At 34.9% G+C, this 22,016-nt stretch overlaps 1 protein-coding gene across 1 annotated transcript in view; it reads left to right on the forward strand.

Annotated features, from left to right (window-relative positions):
* The window catches only part of slc38a9 (solute carrier family 38 member 9), a 46,475-nt gene that overhangs the window by 10,704 nt on the left and 13,755 nt on the right, over positions 1-22,016 (forward strand). The window contains exons 5-12 of the mRNA XM_056466338.1: positions 4,199-4,262; positions 4,347-4,440; positions 10,448-10,618; positions 10,721-10,777; positions 13,059-13,256; positions 15,482-15,589; positions 20,621-20,727; positions 21,108-21,221. Coding sequence (XP_056322313.1) covers positions 4,199-4,262; positions 4,347-4,440; positions 10,448-10,618; positions 10,721-10,777; positions 13,059-13,256; positions 15,482-15,589; positions 20,621-20,727; positions 21,108-21,221 — 913 coding nt within the window. The remainder of the gene's footprint in view (positions 1-4,198; positions 4,263-4,346; positions 4,441-10,447; positions 10,619-10,720; positions 10,778-13,058; positions 13,257-15,481; positions 15,590-20,620; positions 20,728-21,107; positions 21,222-22,016) is intronic.

A 22,016-nucleotide genomic window follows, 5' to 3' on the forward strand; every position in this document is an offset into this window, starting at 1 on the left:
TATTGCATTTTAAAATACTGATTTATTTTAACATGCAAACATATTAACAACAGAACATCTTCACGCACATGCAGTGTTTCCAGCAGCATAGAAAAAAGAATAAACTAAATAAAAAGAATAAAATAAATAGTCCTGCCCTAGATTTTTTTTACTTCAATGACAAAAAAAAGAAAACCCTGACTAAATCCTTTTAAAGAACCAGCATAGGTTGTTTTTTGCAATAATGTGTTTTATTTTCCATCAAATAAAAATAGCAGACTACCTTAAATCGATCGCTCCACGGAAAATATGCATGTAATTAATGCTCCGCTGTTATTCTTATATTATAAACATCTGCCAACACTTTTATTAGAAGTCATTCTTTTAAAGATTATGGGCTCTATTTTAACGATCTAGGCGCAAAGTCTAAAGCGCAGGGCGCAAAAGCATTAAGGGTGTGTCTGAATCCACTTTTGCTATTTTAAGGACTGAAAAATACGGTAGGCAACACAGCGCATGGTCTAACAGAGTTGAGCTTATTCTCTTAATGAGTTCTGGGTGTGTTTTGAGCATTAACCAATCAGTCTCATCTCCCATTCCCTTTAAGAGTCAGTTGCGTCGCACCATAGCGCATTTGCTATTTACATGGCGGACTTTGTAAGTGGAATAACCGATCGCTTTACTAGTGAGAAAATGGTTAAACAGACCATCTGCAGCGCGAGGATAAAGAACAAGTCTCCTCCAATCGGCCTTTACTTTCACTTTCATGGACAAGGAAACTGTGTTGTACGCAGAGATGTATAAAGTACTAGAGACCCAGACTTAAGTAAAAGTACAAGTACTCTATCAAAAAGTGACTTGAGTAGAAGTAAAAGTGCTCTTTAAGCACCATACTTAAGTGGAAGTACTAAAGTATTCAACATTTTTTGTACTTAAGTATTGCAAGTAGTTTATTTCAAAATTTACTACTCAAGTACTGAAAGTAAAAGTAGAAGTATTGTGTAATGTAGTTATTAAAGAATGCAGTCAAAAGACATCATATTGTTTTGTTTATTTTAAATCTCTTTTTTGGGGGCACGTCATTAAGCAGAACCAAAAGAAACATGACTTACAATACTGTTTTTCTCTCATGCTTGAACCACAGATCTGACAGATTTTAACAGCTTTAACACACACCTTTCAAAGTTGTGTGTCACAAAAACAGTCCATAATCCACTCAAAACGCTATTGAAACCCATTTTCGGAGCACAAATTACTGGTTGTAAACGCTGTAAACGAACGTTCTAATTCACTTGATTTTGATTTTATTGTAAAAAAAAAGAAAACATGTATATTACTGTGTTAAATGAAAATCTGACATATTTTATGGCTTATGGCTATGATTTAGTATTCAAAAATGTTACATTTTGATTATGTTTTAATTAAATTGGTCTTAAACTTCATATTTTTATAGTATATTTATTCATTCTGGTACTTTTACCATAAACCAACATCTCAACCATTTGGTAGAGGCTGATATTTTAGAAATTATAGGATGTGTTGGGGGAAAATGTATTGATTGTGTTAACTAGCGACATTAGGAGTTAAGAAATGCAATAAATAAAAAAAATCTATTGGTTTTTTTCTTGGTGTGACAGTTAAATGGTTACTTGTAATAAAATTGTGTCCTTTAATACAGCAGTAATATATATGAACTGTACCCTTAATTTGACCCGCTCAAAGAAAACACTCTTTCTGAATGTATCAAACAAAACTCATGCACAGAAGACAGCATGAGCATTTATAGCAAATAAACTAATGTAAATATTCTCCCGCCTGCTTTATAAACGCTGAAAGGCGAGGTCTTACACCCCTTTGATTGGTTATTGTCTTCACCTTCTAAACAGAAAGGGCTGCTATCGGCTTTAGAAATGAAAGCGTTGTTCACTGATGGCGGGAAGAACAGCCGCGGTTACAGTCTATGTATGTATAATACGCGGTTATCACAGGTAATCTATAATAGACACAGTGGAGAAAACTTGCACCTCATACACGCCCAGGTCTGGATCCACAAGTATCGCTTTAACAGCCAAGAGGAGATAAACAGTTGAGTCTCACAACATTTCTCAGTAGTAGTGAAATAGCGGCTCGTGTGCTGTGCCGCCTTCACTCGCCCTCGCGCCTCCGTCCTTCGCCATAGTATTGCGACACCGCACATAGGAGATAAATGACGTCAGTACGTAATAACCCGTTATGATCTATTACTGAACCGATATCGACCATTTTGACACCTCTAGTAACGAGTAACGATGCAGCTCATAAAAAATCTATCGGAGTAAAAGTATTAAACTCATCGAAAATATGTACTTAAGTAAAAGTGGAAGTAGGAGAAAAAAACAATACTCCAGTAAAGTACAGATACTGCCTTTTAGTACTTAAGTACAGTAGTGAAGTAGTTCTACTTCGTTACTATACATCTCTGGTTGTACGCACTCCATTGAAGTCCTTCATTAGCCTACATAATATGTTTAGTTTAAGTGCAAAGATTTGTTTCAAAACTATTTCTAGATTCAGTTCTAATTTCCAGCAAATGAATAAATGAACAATAATAACAAAGTGTGGTCAAAACACTGAGTTATATCCAAACACGCATGCTATGACCCATATGGTCTAAAACCTGACAGGTGGACAAATGTAAGCTTGTTTTTATTAAAACAAATATAAATATACATATAATAAATAATACTACTACTAATAATAACATTATACAAATGTAAATTATCATGAATAAACTGAAAAAAGCACCCTGAGATGAATGCATGGAGGTAGTGGTTTTTAAATTTATGTAGAAAATAATAATTTTTGTAACATTTTAATCCTTTAATTCTCTTTCATTTGTAAAGATATTTGCGTATTGCTCTACATCCTGTGTGTATTAAGCAATGTGTAAGCGAGGAGCACAACTAACGTGCTCTGTGCTGGACTTTAGACCTGCTTTCAGCTGGTCAATTGCAGTCTATTTTAGTTCCTCAAAATAGCAACGCGCCAACAATGCGCCTTAACACACCTCTTTTCTAGACCGAAACACCCATGAGTCCACAAAGTGGTGCAAATAAATTTGCTATTTAAACAACATGGCGAAAAACGGGACAATTAGTTTGTGTTGTCTGAAAATGGCAACATGTTGGGGGAAACGCGTCTTGCGCCGGGTGTATGATAGGGCCCTATGTCTTGAGATCTGGTTTTACCTTAGACCTTGTGTGCATTTATTTCCTCCCTTACTCATGGTTCATGTGCACACCTTCGTGTGATGAAAGACAATGACAAGACTCATATGTTGACTTTTTGTAAAGTATAGGCTACTATAGCATATAACAATTTTGTTGTTTACATATGATATTGCATTCATTTGCATACATGTTTTATAAGCTATAAAATGAAAGCCTCAGTTTGGTGTGGAGTGGAAAATCTATGGATTTGTTTGATTGGTAGATTATTTTAAAAATGGATATTTTATAACAACTATTAATACCTTAAATTTTCCAAGTGGAAAAAAGGTTGGTTTGTTGGTTGTACACTAAATCATCACAACTATAGCCTATTTGTTGTGTTTATGAGTGGTACCTGATGGAGAGAAAATCCAGACATTCTGACTTGTGGCAGGCTTGTTTCCAAAGCAGCGCACATTTCAGAAAGTTTTGTTTTTTGGCTTTCTCCAATTGTGCAAATAAACAGAAGTGTTTATGATCCAGGACCGAAGCAATCAGCATCAGAACGGGTTTGGCTTCAACTCGTCTGTGTCAAACGAAAACAAAAATATTTAAATATTTTAAAATCGTTTCACTGATACCATTAATCGGTTAAAAAGACACCTTTTTGGTTAATAATCAATCGGTTATTATGAGCATTCCATATTTATATATATATATATATATATATATATATATATATATATATATATATATATATATATATATATATATATATATATATATATATATATATATATATATATATATATATATATATATATATATATATATATATATATATATGATAGATAGATAGATAGATAGATGAAAGTGCTGGGCCTTTTCTTTTTTTATTACATAATTATAAATCCAACAAATTATCTAACAAAACATAAAATTGTTTCATTTTATTGAGAGATTGCATTTGACGTTTCTATGTTAAATATATTTAAACCTTTGTTTAAATGATTTTCTGTGTGTCTATACAGCTTTGCCATTTGGAACACCATGATGGGAACATCCATATTAAGTATACCATGGGGAATAAAACAAGTAAGGGGATATTTCTCTCATATGTTTCCTTCACTCATTGCCAGCAATAATGAAGGTATTTTATTGTATATTCTTTTGTTCTAGGCTGGTTTTACTCTGGGCATCATCATTATTGTTCTTATGGGCCTGTTGACGCTCTATTGCTGCTACAGAGTGTTGAAGTCCACAAAATCCATACGTAAGCCAATCACATAAACAACGATGCTTTTACATTTTTTTTTGCACAATACACGAGTGATTCATCAATGTAGCTCTTAAACAAACATGTTCATTATAATGTTACCATTCTGTGTAATGACTGATTTTTATTTAATTTATTTTTTAAGAGACTCACAGTTTTGTTTTGTTTTTTTGTGACAGAAATAGAATTGTTTTGTTAGATGTACAATGTGACCCAGGTTCAAATCCAGTGTTTCTTTTAACTTGTTTTAAGTCAAACAAATGTCATTACACAAAAGCTGGTCTTACTAAATGACAACAATAGAGTGGAGGAACTATGATGTCACCTCGTAGGCCAATTGGCTGCTAGCAAAAAACTGGTTCCCTCGTTAAAATCACTATAGGACTTTCCCATAGGCTTTTCGAAGATTGCAAATAATAAGCTCTGTGTTCAAACACTGTTCATTACAGTTGCACGTTTTGTCCAACCGGATAACCCTCACACGAGAATACATCTTTTAGCACTTTCGGATCTTAAATGCAAACGCAAGAACTGCCTTCAGTGCCTTCAGGGCGCTCGCCTGTGATGTCAAAACAACCCTGCTACAGACAACTTTTCAAGCTTATTTTTAGAAATATGATCCATGATAAAGATTTAATCTCTTGGTTTATTATATTAAAATCCACGCTCTTTATTATAAACAAACAAATAAATACGCAAAAACACATCTGTATAGACCTACGTGCCTTTTGGGTAGTTTTTTTACACGGGAAATGCATTCGTTTTGCCTTATGGTTGTTGTGAAAGGTTTAAAACACGTACTGTATGTTTTATAAATGTGTGTATTATCATGAGACATATTTTAATAAGTGTATCGCTTGCAAACATACAGCCCGTTTACCTTAGTATTAGATGACAGAAATGAGGCGTGAGGGAAGGTAAAGTCTTTATGCCTGCAAGTTCCATCATGGACACAGAACAACATTCAATATTCTTTTTTGCCACGAAGTACAGCAAAAAGCAGCTCATACAGTCACGTGCTATACATTTTAAGGAGGAGTGTAAATATTGCAGTTATGATAGAGTTAAATGTGTTCAGAGGAAGAAAAAAACAATGAAAAATCAAGTGATCACGTTAAAATGACAGTTAGTATTTATGTACTTTTACAAATTTATTCACTCATTTGCATTACTGAGAGCAAGAAAGTGGCGGGCTGCACTGGTAAGCAGTATTTTCATAAAATTGTGTAATTAAAATTAAAATTCAACAAATTAGTCTGTCTTGATATTCTTTACAAGTGAATTCCCAATAAGAAAAATAGTACAAACTATTTATAAAAATAACAGGCAAATCCAAATGTCCAACGCAAGCGGGCTGTGTTCCAGACCAGTTCAGCTCGATGATGTATAATGTCTCGGATATCGCCTAAAGTCCCGTTTAGCAACTTTATAGCAACCTATACTTTATAGCTTCTTTAAAGAAGCGTAACCAATAAAAAATAAAAATCAAGAGTGAGATGTAACTCATGTGTTATGTAGTAGAATAAAACGTCAAAATATCTTGAGTTTGTGTTAGCCACGAACCTAATTTAAGCGGTTTAACTGAAATCCCATTCAAAAAACCATTGACTTTGGGACGAGGGAACCAGAACTGCTAAAATGCTAACTCAGGGTTTTTGCATACAAATTGACTTCATAGTTCCTCCACTCTAATGTGGTTGTGTATTTCTCTTGAGTAGTCTGTTTACTTATGCAATCCTGTCTATTTTTATCCGATTTGATAAGGAAATTTCTAAGGCCTCTGAATTATCAACATGATCAAAAGAAACAAACCGGTTTTAAAGCTGTTTGAAATGTTGATCTCACTTTCTATGAAGCTCATGCTTATAAATGATTATAAACAGAGTTATAAATCATAATCAAATTTAACAATTCTGCTAATGTATCTACAAAGACACAACAAATATATAAATTTTTTTTCGTCTCAATTATGTTTATTGACATTTTTACTTTTACTTTTTTTTTTTTTTTTTTTTCTTGAACGTTGTTGTACTTTTGTTTTTAACTTGGAAAAACCCAATAAACAAAGTACAGAATATTCTAGATAGATCTTTCATCTTCACAAATACAGTTGAAGTGATAATTATTAGCCCCCCTTTTAATTTTTTTTCTTTTTTAAATATTTCCCAAATTATGTTTAACAGAGCAAAGAAATTTTCACAGTATGTCTGCAATATGTTTTTTTTCTTCTGGAGAAACTCCTATTTGTTTTATTTCATCTAGAATAAAAGCAGTTTTTAATTTTTTTAAAACCATTTTAAGGTCAAAATTATTAGCCCCTTTAAGCTATATATTTTTTTCGATAGTCTACAGAACAAACCATCGTTATACAATAACTTGCCTAATTACCCTATCCTGCCTAGTTAACCTAATTAACCTAGTTACACCTTTAAATGTCACTTTAAGCTGTATAGAAGTGTCTTGAAAAATATCTAGTCAAATATTATTTACTGTCATCATGGCAAAGATCAAATAAATCAGTTATTAGAAATGAGTTATTAAAACTATTATGTTTAGAAATGTGTTTGAAAAAAAAAAAATCTTCTGTCCATTAAACAGAAATTGGGGAAAAAATAAACAGGCGGCTAATAATTCTGACTTCAACTTTACATGTCCCAAACCTCCGTAGTGCCACAAATAAACCCATAAATAAGATTAAACAAGTAAACATAAAAAGTCAGGTTCTATCTATAATATAAATTATTATATACATTATTATTATACAAATTATATTAATCTGATAAATCTCAGATTAATTCTTTGTTGATCAAGTGTAGTATCTCCTAATAGGGTAAGTCTATGCTCTCTAGGCACATTAGTACCTACAACTATGGCAGTAATCTCTAGGTCAGGGCAAGACCACAGCATGTGTAGGAGAAGACACAACAAATATACTTGATTATAATGGACATTTTATAATAGTGTCATTAACTTATTAGGGATGTGTTTCATTTTTCAAATGCACATGTTCACTACACATTATACATAATTCATAAGTATTAATTAGTCAGTCATGATTGTATTTATAAAAATGCAGTCTGCAAAGTTCAAATGTTGTTATGCTACAGTTGCAGATTTCTTAGTAAGTTAACAGATTGTGTTCTGTCAAATAAATAAATGGGCATCCCGTTGGCACAGTGGGGAGCACGATCGTCTCACAGCAAGAAGGTCGCTGGTTTGAGCCTTGGCTGGGTCAGTTGGCATTTCTGTTTAGAGTTTGCATGTTCTCCCCTTGTTGGTGTGGGTTTCCTCCAGGTACTCCAGTTTGCCACAAAAGTCTAAAGACGTGCTGTATAGGTGAATTGAATAAGCTAAATTGTCTGTATAAACAGGGTGTCCGTGGGGTCTTAAAGTCTTAAAAAGTCTTACATTTAAAAAACTACATTTTAGGCCTTAAAGTCTTAAATTCACTGAAATATCAGGTTTTTGGTCTTAAATCATTTTAAATAGGTCTTAATATTGCTTTGCCCAAGTAAAGCTACTGAGTTTGGGCCGACAACCATCCAATCACCTACAACACAAAAAAACCAAAAAACCTTGTTTTTTTATTGCAGAGGTACAATTTACAACAGCTGTTTTAACAGCAAATTCTCCAAATTAAATTCCTTAATTAGAAAAAAAAAAACTAAAAACAATTACACGATTCCATATGATAATGCTAGAAAAAATCTTAACCCTGCATAAGTCTAAAATTTCATTCTTAATGGTCTTTAAAGGGTCTTAATTTTAAATTTGACTTGATGAATCCTGCAGAAACCCTAGTAGTTTGTGTGTGAATGCAAGAGTGTATGGGTGTTTCCCAGTGTTGGGTTGCGGCTGGAAGGGCATCTGCTGTGTAAAACATATGCTGGATAAGTTGGCGATTTATTCCGCTGTGGCGGGCGACCCCTGATTAATTAAAGGGACTAAGCTGAAAATTAAATGAATGAATTAAATAAATAAATGAATAGTTTTACATTACTGATAAGAGCCCTTTATAAATTGTTATTGCGAGTTAAACTGCATTTTTAAGTAAAAACAGGATGCAAATATTATTTTATTATGAATGTAGCTATAACTGCCATTCTAGTACAGTATAATGTTTGTTGTGCCTTTTATAGATACATTTATAGAATTATGATTGGTTTATAAATAATTACAAACAGAATTATAATTCATTATATGCATGAGCTTTATAGAAAGTGTTACAGAAATGTTTTAAGTGTGATTGTCAAGCAGTATACATCAGACTTTGAAGGAATATTTATTTGTATGTTTTTCAGTGATAATTGAGTTACATGTTTGCCCCATAATAAAAACACACAGAGCTTTGAATATAAAATTGGGTATTTAAATATCATGTTCCGGGTGGCGCTGTAACGCAGTGGGTACGAGCCTCAGCTGGGTCAGTTGGCATTTCTGTGTGGAGTTTGCATGTTCTTTCCGTGTTGGCATGGGTTTCCTCCAGGTGTCCGGTTTCCCCCACAAGTCCAAAGACATGTGCTATAGGTGAATTGGGTAAGCTATATATATCCGTTGCGCAAAACGTATGCTGGTTCATTCCGCTGTGGCGAACCCATATTAATAAAGGGACTAAGCTGAAAAGAAAATGAATGAATATCACGTTTCAAAGACATTTTATGTAGAGTGACATCCAATATTTATTTATTAATTTTCCTTTGGCTTAGTCCCTGTATTTATCAGGGGTCGCCACCGTGGAATGAACCGCCAACTTATCTAGCATAAATGTTTTAAGCAGCGAATGCTCTTCCAGCCCCAACCCAGTACTGGGAAACACCCATGCACTCTCACATTCACACACTCTCACACACTACGGCCAATTTAGTTTGTTCAATTCACCTATAGCACATGTCTTTGGACTGTGGGGGACACCAGAGCACCCAGAGGAAACTCACACCAACACAGGGAGAACATGCAAACTCCACACAGAAATGCCTCCTGTTCCAGCCGGGACACGAACCAGCAACCTTTTTGCTGTGAGGCGACACTGCTCTCCACTGAGCCACTGTGCCGCCCCTATACATCCAATATTTCTGCAATTCAGTCATAAAAAATGCATTGATTTTATATTAAAGTTATCTTAATTTTGTTTGGATTTATGAGCAGTGTTGCCAGATTGGAAATGTCAAAGTATCGTACCAGAACCTCACAATTATCATATTTGAAGAAAAATTATCGTACACGAGTCAAACGGAGAGTATACAGCTATTATCTAGACACATAGTGACACAAGATGTTGAGGGATTGATTTTGCTGTACAAATTGGATGCCGTCATGGACTGCAAAGTAGTGCTGGTTGGGGGTGCACCCCCCCACCCCCGAATTTTTGAAATGAGGAAAAAGGAGAACATCGAGGGGAAACTCCCCTGTCCTTCTCACCTTCCTTTACAGCAGTAATTGTTTTAACATTATTGCTTAAAAGATCGACCTCAAACTGAAAACTACTGACCTAACCAAGGGCACGCGCAGCAGGAGCGTTAACTCGTGAGAGAGAGCCATTCTCTACGTTGATTGGCTGTGAAGAGGTAACATAAGATGAGATCTAAAACGTGCCTAACTCCACCTTCTCCTCACAGACAATACAGAAAAGATGCAGCTAGATCAATAAGAAGCCCGAAGATTACAATGAAATTTCTTTTAAATGCCATAAAATTCTGAAATTATCGTACATTGTAGGATTTTTCTTATTATTGATCGTACAGAGGTCGAAATTATTGTACAAATACGATAATTATCGTACATCTGGCAACATTGTTTAGGAGCATATAAATATCAACATAAAGAACAAATAGCTTTTTTGCTTCATTTGTGCCCCCATGTTTTTTTTGTTGTTTTTTTTACAGTACATGTATGAATGTATGTATTCGTGTATGTATGTCATTTTGGTTTGTGTCTCATTTCATAAGTCATGTTTTACAGAGTAACATGATGTTTTTTTAAATATGAAGTCTCTGTGTCTTTGCAGCTTACGTAGATACCTCAGACTGGGAGTTTCCTGATGTGTGTAAATATTACTTTGGGGGATTTGGAAAATGGTCCAGTCTCGTCTTCTCGCTGGTGTCACTGATTGGTGCAATGGTCGTCTACTGGGTGCTCATGTCCAACTTCCTGTTCAATACAGGAAAATTCATTTTCAGTACGTAATTGTTTTTTGCTGCCGTTTGTCATTTGTTTTACTGCCAATTAGAATTCTAACATTGTTTTTCTGAATAACCTTTTATATATTTTGCATTTACAGACTATGTTCACAATGTCAACACATCAGATGCATTTGGCACAAATGGAACTGAGAGAGGTGAGAAGTCGAAGTGATTTATTATTATTATTATTATGTAAAATATATGTAAATGCTAGCGCTCCCGTTTTTTCCTGCAACCTCGCTGCGCACGCATACAGAATGTTTAAAAACATGGTAATTTGTCTGCAGGTGAATTGAATAAGCATAATTGTCCGTAAGTTGGTGGTTCACTCCGCCATGGCGACCCCTTAATAATAAAAGGACTAAGCTGCAAAATAAAAAAAAAAATGAATGACTGATGAATCATTATGTGCTTTTTTTTCACATAATATTTTAATCAAAATATTTTTCTGGATTTTTGATATTCCAGAATTTTTATGACACTATAACAAATCTGACCATGAAAATTAGAATTTTATTTGTAACTTGGTATTGTGTACTGAAAAGAAACTTTGATTAAAAAAAATAAACTTTAAATTCTTGGGATTTGTATTAGGATGAATTTTTATCATCCTGCAACCACTAAAAACACGTCTAAACAAGTGTCATGTGGTCGTATTTGTTCAACACGCACAAACCGTATTCTGACTTAGCCTGTGATTATTATGATACTGTATGTGTTGTGAACAAAGTCCACCAAAACAGTGCATTGTACTGAAATGCACAGATTATGATTGTAATCAGGTTATCCACATGATTTTCATTCTCTTGCTCCCCCACTCTCTTGTAACCCCCAAACATGACTTGAATGAATGAAATGAAGTCAAGTTAAGTTGAGCTTTGTCATTCCACTACATATGTGTAGTACATGAAGTGGAATGAAATGTATCTAGTGTCTAGCAGGACCACGGTGTTACATACATAAACATAATCATAAAAATAAATGCAAAACTGTGGCAGCATGGTGGCTCAGTGGTTAGCACTGTCAGCTCACAGCAAGAAGGTTGCTGGTTCGAGCCCTGGCTAGGTCAGTTGACATTAATTAATGAGGCTAATTAATGGTTTCAGGTGGGATGTTGGTAAAATGATAAATCTAGGACTTCTCTGATAACCAGTGTTGCCAGATTGGAAATGTTCCAGAACATCAAAATTATCGTATTAGGAGGAAAATGATCATACACGAGTCAAACAGAGAGTATACAGCTATTATCTAGACCAATAGCACTTTGATACAACATGCAAATTACCATAATACATAAAAAAAAAAAAAAGTGTACCTTAGTGAAAAGGTTCAAACTCCACCTCCAAGTCGCTGTCCTGCATGTGTTGCCAGATGTTAAGGCATTCATTTTGCGGTACAAATTGGATGCCGTCATGAACCGCAACATAGTGCTGGTTAGCTTGAAAGCAGTGCACTCTCCCTGAATGTTTAACATACTTTGAGGTGTGCATGAGCCCATTCAGAGTATCTTTAATGAGCCGATTTTGTGGCTTTGTTTTGATTAGATTAACTTTGGAAAAACACAGTCACCTGACGCATTTTAATGGGGAAAAATGAGAACATCAACGGCAAACTCCCCTGTCCTTCTCACCTTCCTTTTCAGCACTACTTTTTCAAAACTTTATTGCTTAAACAATCAACCTCAACCTGACAACGACTGACTTACACACGACCGTGCACGGCAGGAATGTTAACTCACGAGAGAGAGCCATTCTCCACGTTGATTGTCTGAGAAAATGTAAGGTAAGATGAGATGGAAAACATGTCTAACTCCACGTTCTCCTCACAGACAGTAGACGAGATGCAGCTATAGATCAATAAGTATAGAAGCCCTAAGATTACAATGAAATTCATTTTAAATGCCATAAAATTCTGAAATTATCGTACATTGTAGGATTTTTTTCATTATTGATCGCGCATCGTACAGAGGTCGAAATTATCATACAAATACGATAATTATCGTACGTCTGGCAACACTGCTGATAACTTGTTTGACCTAATAAAGACCATACATGTTGAAACGGCAACAGTGGCAGTGCGTCCATTTTGATCCATTTACAATGCGTCTCTGATGACCACTACTAGTGGTTGGATCACTGAAAATGCATATTAAAGTAATAGTTCACCCAAAACTGAACATTCTCTCATCATTTATCCACACTAACATGATATAAATTGATTTTAAATGTGTTTGAAACCTGTAACCATTTCCTACCGCAGAAGTCAATGGTACAGGTTTTGAATATTCTTCAAAATATCTTGTTCAAAGCTTTGGAACAACTTAAGGTTCCTTGAGGTTAGATGTTTTGATTGAACACTCCAATACAATGTGGAAACAGGGCCTTAAATGTGCTATTATAATGAACGTATATGTGTGTTTGTGTTCTCTCGCACTAGTTATATGTCCATATCCAGATCTGGATCCACATGGGAACAGCAGCACTTCCCTGTACTCTGGAAGTGGTAACAGCACAGGTCTTGAGTTTGATCGCTGGTGGAGTAAAACCAACACCATCCCGTTTTACCTCATTCTTCTGCTGCTGCCGCTGCTCAATTTCCGCTCTGCTTCTTTCTTCGCCAGGTTCACTTTCTTAGGTATGACCTTTATTTTGTTTTTGAATTGAAATCAAAAAGGTTCATTTTTAGTTTTAAGCAAGATGACAAAAGATTGATTAGAATTAGAATACAAAAGGTCTCTGATTGATATACATCTGATATATTACTGTCTAATACCGGTCCTTCAACCTTTGATTTCTTGAGGGTAATATGGGAAAAGGATTTGGTGTCTATTTTTAGTGATGAGGAATGGCTATCTGCCTTCTCAAATATCTATCCCTAAAGTACTTCAATTTCGATTCAGGAACAAAATTATAAATGTATTCACAGGATTTATCTAACTCTAGTTCGCCTCTATAGAATATTTCCCAATTGTTCTCAGTTATGTTTCAAAAGTAAGGTAGACATTGGCCAGTGATGCATGTTTTTTGGGACTGTGACAAAATCAAAATGTACTGGAAAGAGATTCCAATAGTTTTTTTTTTTTAATAATTTTGTAAAAAACTTTTGCTTTGTCCCTAAAGGTATACCTTCTGAATTGTACAGTGGAACTGTGTCTTGATTATGATAAAGAATGTGTATAGAATTTTTGTATATAAAGATTATTATTATTATTATTATTATTATTATTATTATTATTATTATTATTATTATTAATATGGTCAACTGCTCAGATACTTTGTCAATATGTGGCTAAGTCAGGTGACCACACTTACCAATGGAAAAAATAACCTACGATTTACATCAGAGACCTGATGTGTTCTGATGCATTTGGTTCTCCCTCTGGATTTTTCTTGAGGGGTACTCAGTGACTGTGTCTTTCTAAATTTGGTTTTATAGTTTCCTTTTATTTCTGTCTTTGCTCTCAAGCATTTTTATGCATTTGAATGCCATTTGAACAAAAATTGGTGTACTTGTCGCGAGATACCAGTACAAGTGTTATTCTGTTAAAATAAATTATTAAAAAAAAGGAAAAAAGAAAACACATTTCAAGGCATTGTGAAGATGCACTTTCTCTTTACGAAATTGAGATGTTGTAAGGTTTGTAAGGTCAAGTAGACTAGATACTGTGTGTACTAGTTTGTTAAATGGTTATTTCACCCCAACATGAACATTCTGTTTTTTATTAAACCCATAAGAAATTAATTCTATGAAGTCTATTAATGCAAAACTATGGTTAATACCAACAGATTTTTTTTCATTGATCAGTCAAATTTATTTTACATCATTGAACAAACACTTATTGAACATGTTCACTGATCAATATATTTGTGAGTAAAAGTTCTGTTTATCATATAAATTGCTTAATTCATATGGATGTGTTGATCCTTTTAGCAGACTTTCAGTGGAAAAACAGAAATCTCTCTGATTTTATTTAAAAATCTTTTCATTTATATATTATTTTTGTTGTGAAGATGATTTTTCATTTTACTAACACCAAAAGGGCAGCAGCCCGTTTTTTTTAACTGGAACAAAAAAAGAGGAAACGCCTTTCTCCCATCCAGGCCTCTTTTTGCTGGCTCCCTGTGAAACAGAGAATTGATTTCAAAGTATTATCGTATGTGTTTAAAGCTCTACTTGGACTTGCCCCAGACTATATATCTGAACGCTTAAGTTTAAGAGTGTATTCTCCCCAAAAATCTCTGGTAAAAAAAAAAATAGGTCCTCTGCTCAGCTTCTGCTAATTGTTCCTAAATCTCGCTTGAAAACCAAAGGAGACGGAGCTTTCTCGTTCTATGCTCAAACTTTGGAACACATTATCTTTAGAAATTAGAGCTTCGTCCACATAAGCATCTACATTTCATCTACATACAAGTGTTTTTAAAAAATCTGTCAAAACCTACCTCTTCTCTTTTGCCTACTTATTTTTTTAGGACTCATGATTGTACAGATGTTTTAAAATGTATTTTTATTTCTTTAATTTTATTATAGCATATATTGTCCTGTCTCTCTAAATGTTTATGTTTGCCATGTCTGTGAAGCACTTTGGTCAACATTCATGTTGTTTTAAGGTGCTATACAAATAAAGTTGACCTTGACCTAACACTTTAACGATCTCATCCACTAAAACAAGTATTTTGGACTTGATCTGATCCGTAATAGTCAGCTAATGAAGACAATACTCTCAGAATCTGCGTATAAAAAGTCATTAATCAGTGAAACATTAAGGTTCCTGGCTTTCTGTTTTGTTGAAACAGTCTTGCCAGTTAGGGTTTGGCTTGCCTGCTGTTTAATAGACTTTTTTGTTTGTTTGTTTTTCACAGGCACTATATCAGTGATCTATCTAATTTTCCTGGTCACATATAAAGCTATTCAACTGGGCTTTCACCTGGAGTTCCACTGGTTTGATTCATCAATGTTTTTTGTTCCAGGTAAACTTATTTACCAAAGCATGCAACTTCCTCAGTGTAAAACAGCATATTTTAATACTATATCTGTTTTTTTTTTGTTGTGTTTTACATCACATGACAATACAGTAAATTTTACAGTGTGTAATATGTTTTATTCTATTTTTTCCCTAGTATTAAAGGGCACCTATTTTACCTCTTTTAAGACTTAATATTAATATTATGGTTCTTCTCAGTGTGCCAGTTTAGGTTTAGTTCAAAACACAATTCAGATTTATTTATTATAATGTGTTAGGTGTCATTTTGGGGGTGTGTACACATGTCGTTGTTTTAGGGGTGTGCTGCTTCACATGAAAATTAGTTTCGGCTTCCCGCCCAACTTAACAAAGGGGCAAAGCCAAGAGCTCCCCCGCTTTGTGTATGGCAACAGACAGGCAGACAGAGAGAAGCAACGTGAGGGAGAAGACCAGCATCAGCCGTACATGTACGACTCGGACAAAGACCAAGCAGAGACTACTGTTGAGAAATCAATATTCCCAATGTGCCAGAATGTGTCAGAGGGGTAGTTACAAAATCATTTGTGTCTTTGTATAGTTTTAGAGCTGCTATGTAACAATGCATGTGTCATTCGTATAGGGATGCAACGATTAACTGGTTTGACTATTAACCACACTTCTCTTTACTTTGTTTAGTAGTAGCAGTTTTGTTCTGTGCAAAAACACGGCGTTGAGAAACCTTTAATAGTGAAAGTTATGCCAACTGTGTGGTAGTTTAAAGTTCTGAGCTTGTACACCGAGACTAATTACCACGCACACTGGATTAACTTTGACTGAGGCTATAACTAAGGCAAGTTTGATATTTCCAATGGAGGGATGCGCACGTGAGGCAGCGTGCTCACACTTTCCAGTCGCACCTAGTTGAGATGACAGGGAGCTTCTGTGACTTTATTAAATGGCTGAAGGAAGACGCAAAGAAAAGTACACAGGTTTGCAAACCCACCTAAAGTTACAAACAATGGCGCCGATGAAAGAGATCATGTGGTGAATGTTGATCCGCCAGCCGAGATCAATTGAGAATGTGTTCGGAGAGAGTGCTGAAAAACTTGGTGGATCAGCTGTTTTAATGGCCGAATCTCGATACGTTGCATTCACGGCATGTTCAGTGCAAATGGCCGCTAAAAATGTAAAATCTCTGTTGCTCATTCGCAAGAAGACGATGAAGGCTATTATGATGGGTATATATATATATATCCCTATTATGATGAGTATATATTTTTCATTGCTCCACAACTCTGAAACACGCCGCTCAATGAAACATTTTCCCAAACATCAGTTTTTGCGAGATGCTGATCTGTGGTGATTGGTAAAATTCTTCAGTCTGTTGTAATTGGTCAACTGGGTGTAGCACATGTTGAAAAGGGAACTCCCACCACAATTCCCGAATTACGGCTTATCAAATTTTGAAGATTTTACAGTGTAGAAACAGACAACATGAAGGAAACTTCTAGAGTTTCTGATTTACCACGTTGTACTACTGAATTTGTTTTTGGGTGAAATAAACTTTTTTTTTAAAACTAAGTGATATCAAAAAAATTTTTTTTTTTAAGAATGATTTATTTGTGGAAGTTATATTGTTGTGGAATATATATATATGTATATATATATGTATATGTATATGTGTATATATATATATATGTATATGTGTAATCTTCAAAGTCTAAACATTTGGTTCTGCGTTTGGAGTAGCGGTCCATCTCTGTTGACATTAGCCACAATAGTCTTAGATACACCCTTCTTACCATTTGCTATGAGGCATTGATGTACAAAAAGAAAGGCTCCTACTCAATTTTCCCTTTCAGCTGAAAGTACATCAACATACTGAAGTAAGTCTCAGCAACTTCAGGTTCACATGGAGTTTAAGCTGTGTACCATGGATTTGTTCATTCAGCATTTTTAAAAAGTGCTTCCACAAAAGTAATGTGGAGCATGATGAAATAAGAGGATCTCTATGAAATCTGTGACTCTATGAAAAACAAGTGGTCACATGAGACACGTTTTAATGCTTGGAAATACCAGCTGACAACAAGACCAAAGATTTAGAAAGCAGTCTTAACTCTTACCTCTTTTGATGCTAGTGATTGCTGGACAATTTGTCTAACATTAACCCTCTGGGGACTGAAGGTGTTTTGGGGGCCTGGAGAAGTCCTGACATTTTAGTGATTTATTTTTATTTAAATTTTTTCAATTGCTTATAAGACTGGCGATTAATTCGATAACGATAATTATCATGATAAATATTTTTTTCGATAAAACGATACTGACAGTTTGATAAATGTTCAATAAAATTCACGCACTGTGTATAACGCTGCGCAGGCATTTTGCAGCCTGCTCTTCCGGGTGCCACACGCAGTACAAGTTTCCACCCATACAGTGTTAGTTGCACTTAGAGTAAGAAAAAATAAGATAAAAAACGTCACAGTCACAGACATGTTACTAGACTTTAGTAGTCTGGAGCTACTTTAGTTTTGCAATCCGACACAAACAGAGCAATGTGCCCTGCAAACTGCAGATGACTCGTGTCATCAAAAGCAGGCAACACCACAAACCTGTTTCATCATTTTTAAACAATACCACCCTTATGAAGATGCTAATAAAATTACAGACCCTGTTGTGAATTTCTCTATCTGGCTCACGGGACCAAAACGGTTGTGAAATTCTAAGATAAGCCAAAAACCCGGGAGAACTTTCGGGTATCTTCAAAGCAGAATCCTTTTATTAAGAAGCAAATCTGCGTCCCTGTGGCGTCATCGAAAGAACTCTGAACTAGTGCAACCAAGCACTCAGTTTTAAATACATTTTTACAGACATTGATACATGTAGGTGGAGACAAACCTAAACAAAGCATGCAAATGAAGTGTTGTTGCCGGCAGGGTTAATTGCCTTTCCAGCCCCGATCTCATCAGCATATAAGAACCCATTCACGATACCTTTTAGCATGAAAATAAAGTGTGCAAATGGTGTACTGGAGTCAGAACCCTTCCGGCCAGTTGACCAGCTTGAAAGTATCACCCAAAGACAAAAGAAGATTCGTTGAGACGATGCCTTTAGCATTTGCATCACTTTGGCACAGTCAGTGCTCAGGAAACCAAGAGTTTTTAAGGTGCGTCACACCCTAGCTAGAGTTTTGAATGACTTGAGCTAATTAAAAAAACAAAGAATATAACTTTCCAGTTATATATATAAAATATTGCTAATTTTGAACTAGATTAAACATATTTATATTCCCACAACCCAAACAAGTGTTGGTAAACCAGCGCAACTACCCAGCAGAGTTTCATGTCATCATTTTTGAAAGCCGTGCCTTACGAGAAAACACCCCCCGAAAAGACAGGCGAAAGATCAACGAACACTTGATGCTTGCTGTAAACTACAGGCTGCGTTATTTAAGGGCATTTGTTACGACATTGACAGGCACAAACTAAAAATATATACTTTTATTTTTCTTTTGATTTTCTTTTGAATTTTGTTTAATGTATGTTTTGTTGGTCAGTTATCTACAACATAAACAATAACGAATAACATCTGAGAAAACAAGTCCGCTATAGTATATGCTTTAGCGCCAAAACAATACATTAAACTGTTTTCACGGTTTCAGTTTAATTCATTTACGAAGCGTGGTTTGAGCAGCATGAGCTGGACAGTCTTTACAAACTATTCGCAGCACTGACAGTATTCTGAGGTTACCTCGGAAGAATAAACTCTGTTTGAAGCATAGCATATGAGAGCTCAGAAACCCATTGACATTGGAGAGGCTCCCCGCATGTCTCGCCGTGATGTGCGATTTTATAAAATGAGAGTCTGCGTAGGCCTTTTTGTTTCAGTCTGATATCAAATTGGTTAAAACACCCGCAGATAGAATGGAGATCTGAAATGTGGGATTACTAAAATAATAAAACGGATAACAGGGTTTTTTTATGCATCCCGCAATGTGCAATGTCAAGAGGGTGACTGCATGCAAGTAGCCTAAGGTAAACTGCACACACTTAATTATGTAATTCTTGGACATGTCTCACAGTGCAAAGCATAACTAAACCTTTAAATGTCCATGCTTAATCAGTCATCGATATGGTCTATCAATTAAAGGGTTATTGACAATTAATAGATCATCAAGTAATTGTTAGCATCCCTAAATGAAAAATATTAAAGGATATTTCACCCTAAATTCCCTATACTATACTCCCAATTAAAAGGACAGTTCATCCAAAACTGAAAATTCTGTCACCATTAACTCACCTTTTACTTGTTCCCAACTTGTTTTATTACATTTTTTTCTGATGTTGAACAATAATATCCAATAACTTGTAGGTAATATCTTAGGTTATTGAAAACTTCAACAGTAAATGCTGAATTAAGATTGTTCCTTTGCTTTTATTATTTATTTATTCATATTGTCAGACAACTACAACATTTCACAAAATGTGTTAAATCAGCTGCACAAGGCGATTGGCATGCTGAAAATTCTTTAAAATTGATAATATAAATATTTGACATTTATCGCGATAATTATCTATATCGACTGATATGAAAAAATTATTGTGATTATTTTTTTTGCCATATCGCACAGCCCTAATTGCTTAGAAACAAATAAGTGCCTGAAGTCTAATACTGCGGTAAAGAGCTCAAACTGGGCTTTAATAAAATGTTGGCAAATTATGCATGGTTAGTGAAAAAGTCACTGAGATAACTTAATAATTAAACACAGAATATTTGTTCACAAGACATTTTGTAAACTGGATCTTGTAGCGAAGAGTGTTTTTGCTTCAAAATCATCTTGTTTACTCGCTTGCAGAAAACAATCACTGAAAGATGCTTTATGGCTGTATGAGAGGAGACATAAACTATCATTACTAATGCAGAGATTCACATCTGATAATGATTAAATGGCCAATAACAGTTTGAAGCTGCCCAGATGCGAGTCATGTGAAAGTGTGAATAAGCACATGCTGTTGTTTGACATGTAATGCGTGGTCATCTTTGTGTCTCTGTCTTGCTTTAGAGTTCCGAACACTGTTTCCTCAGCTGAGTGGAGTTCTCACATTGGCATTTTTCATTCATAACTGCATCATCACACTCATGAAGAACAACAAACATCAAGAAAACAATGTGAGTGTTCCCATCAGTGCATTATTCTCTCATTCTTCTTCTTAGCTATGTCTTTAGTTCCATATTCCAAAAATTATAGACTGGGTGCAAAAAACAAAACAAAACAAAACAAGACTTCTTCTATAGAGATGCTTAAACAGCTAGAGTTGCTAAAAGGAAACCTCTTTTATAAAGGAACACTTGGAGATGAGTCATTGTGGTCAACTTGTCAGGAAGTGTTGGGGGTGATGCATTACAATAACGCGGGTTACATAATAATATTATACATAATAATAATAATAATATTATAATACGTAATAATATTATATAATTATATAATTATATTATATAATATAATTTTTTTTCTTGGTATTAAATGTGAACTGATGCTTTACTCACAGGTCCGGGATCTGTCACTGGCGTACCTGCTGGTGGGATTGACGTATCTCTATGTAGGAGTGCTGATCTTTGCTGCTTTCCCATCACCACCGTTGTCTAAAGAATGCATTGAACCAGTAAGACTGAGCGTCTCCTGATAATATGCTTGACTTTATCTTTCATGTAGTAATTTAGCTGTTTGCCAGTGTAAAACTTCTGCAAAGTTTCAATATGGTTCACATAAAAAGATCAGAAAGAACTAATTCTAATCATCAGTAACTCAAATCATACTTCCTGCACTAAGTCTATGGCCTTCAAAGGCTGAACAATGTCTGCTTTGATTCCCAAACACTGTAGTTAAGGCCTGGAAGAGTTTGAGTTGTGTTTTCTTTATGAAACCAAATAGGATAAGAGCTCATGCTTAAACTTGTACAGTATAATCAAAGGTATTGTTACTGTTTGTATCACTGTGTTTACAAGTGCTTAGGTAGTTTAAGGCAGGTTTTGACTGGATTAAAAATTGGTAACACTTTAGTTTGTTACAAATCACACCATTTACTAGCGGCTTATTATGGTCTCTAATCCTGCCCAATACCTAAACCCAACTGCTGTCTTACCACCTATTAGTAAGCAGCTAATTAGTAGTTTCTTGAGCTAAAAATCTTAGGGGTTAGTTGTTAATAGAATTGTTTATTTAAAATGTGACCAAAAAATTGGATCAAAACAAAAGACTTGAGAAGAGAAGAAACTTGTCAGGTTGTGTTCCTAAATGTAGGACTAATGTCTGGAAATACAACATCTGTAAGTGTGGTAACCAGTGGTGGAAAGAGTAATGAAAAATCATATACAAGTAAAAGTACCATTACTTGCCTAAAATTGTAGTGGCAGTTAAAGTATTTGTTGTAAATATTACTCTAAGTATGAGTAAAAAG

The sequence above is a fragment of the Danio aesculapii genome, chromosome 10, assembly GCF_903798145.1.
Source record: "Danio aesculapii chromosome 10, fDanAes4.1, whole genome shotgun sequence".
Classification (NCBI taxonomy): domain Eukaryota; kingdom Metazoa; phylum Chordata; class Actinopteri; order Cypriniformes; family Danionidae; genus Danio; species Danio aesculapii.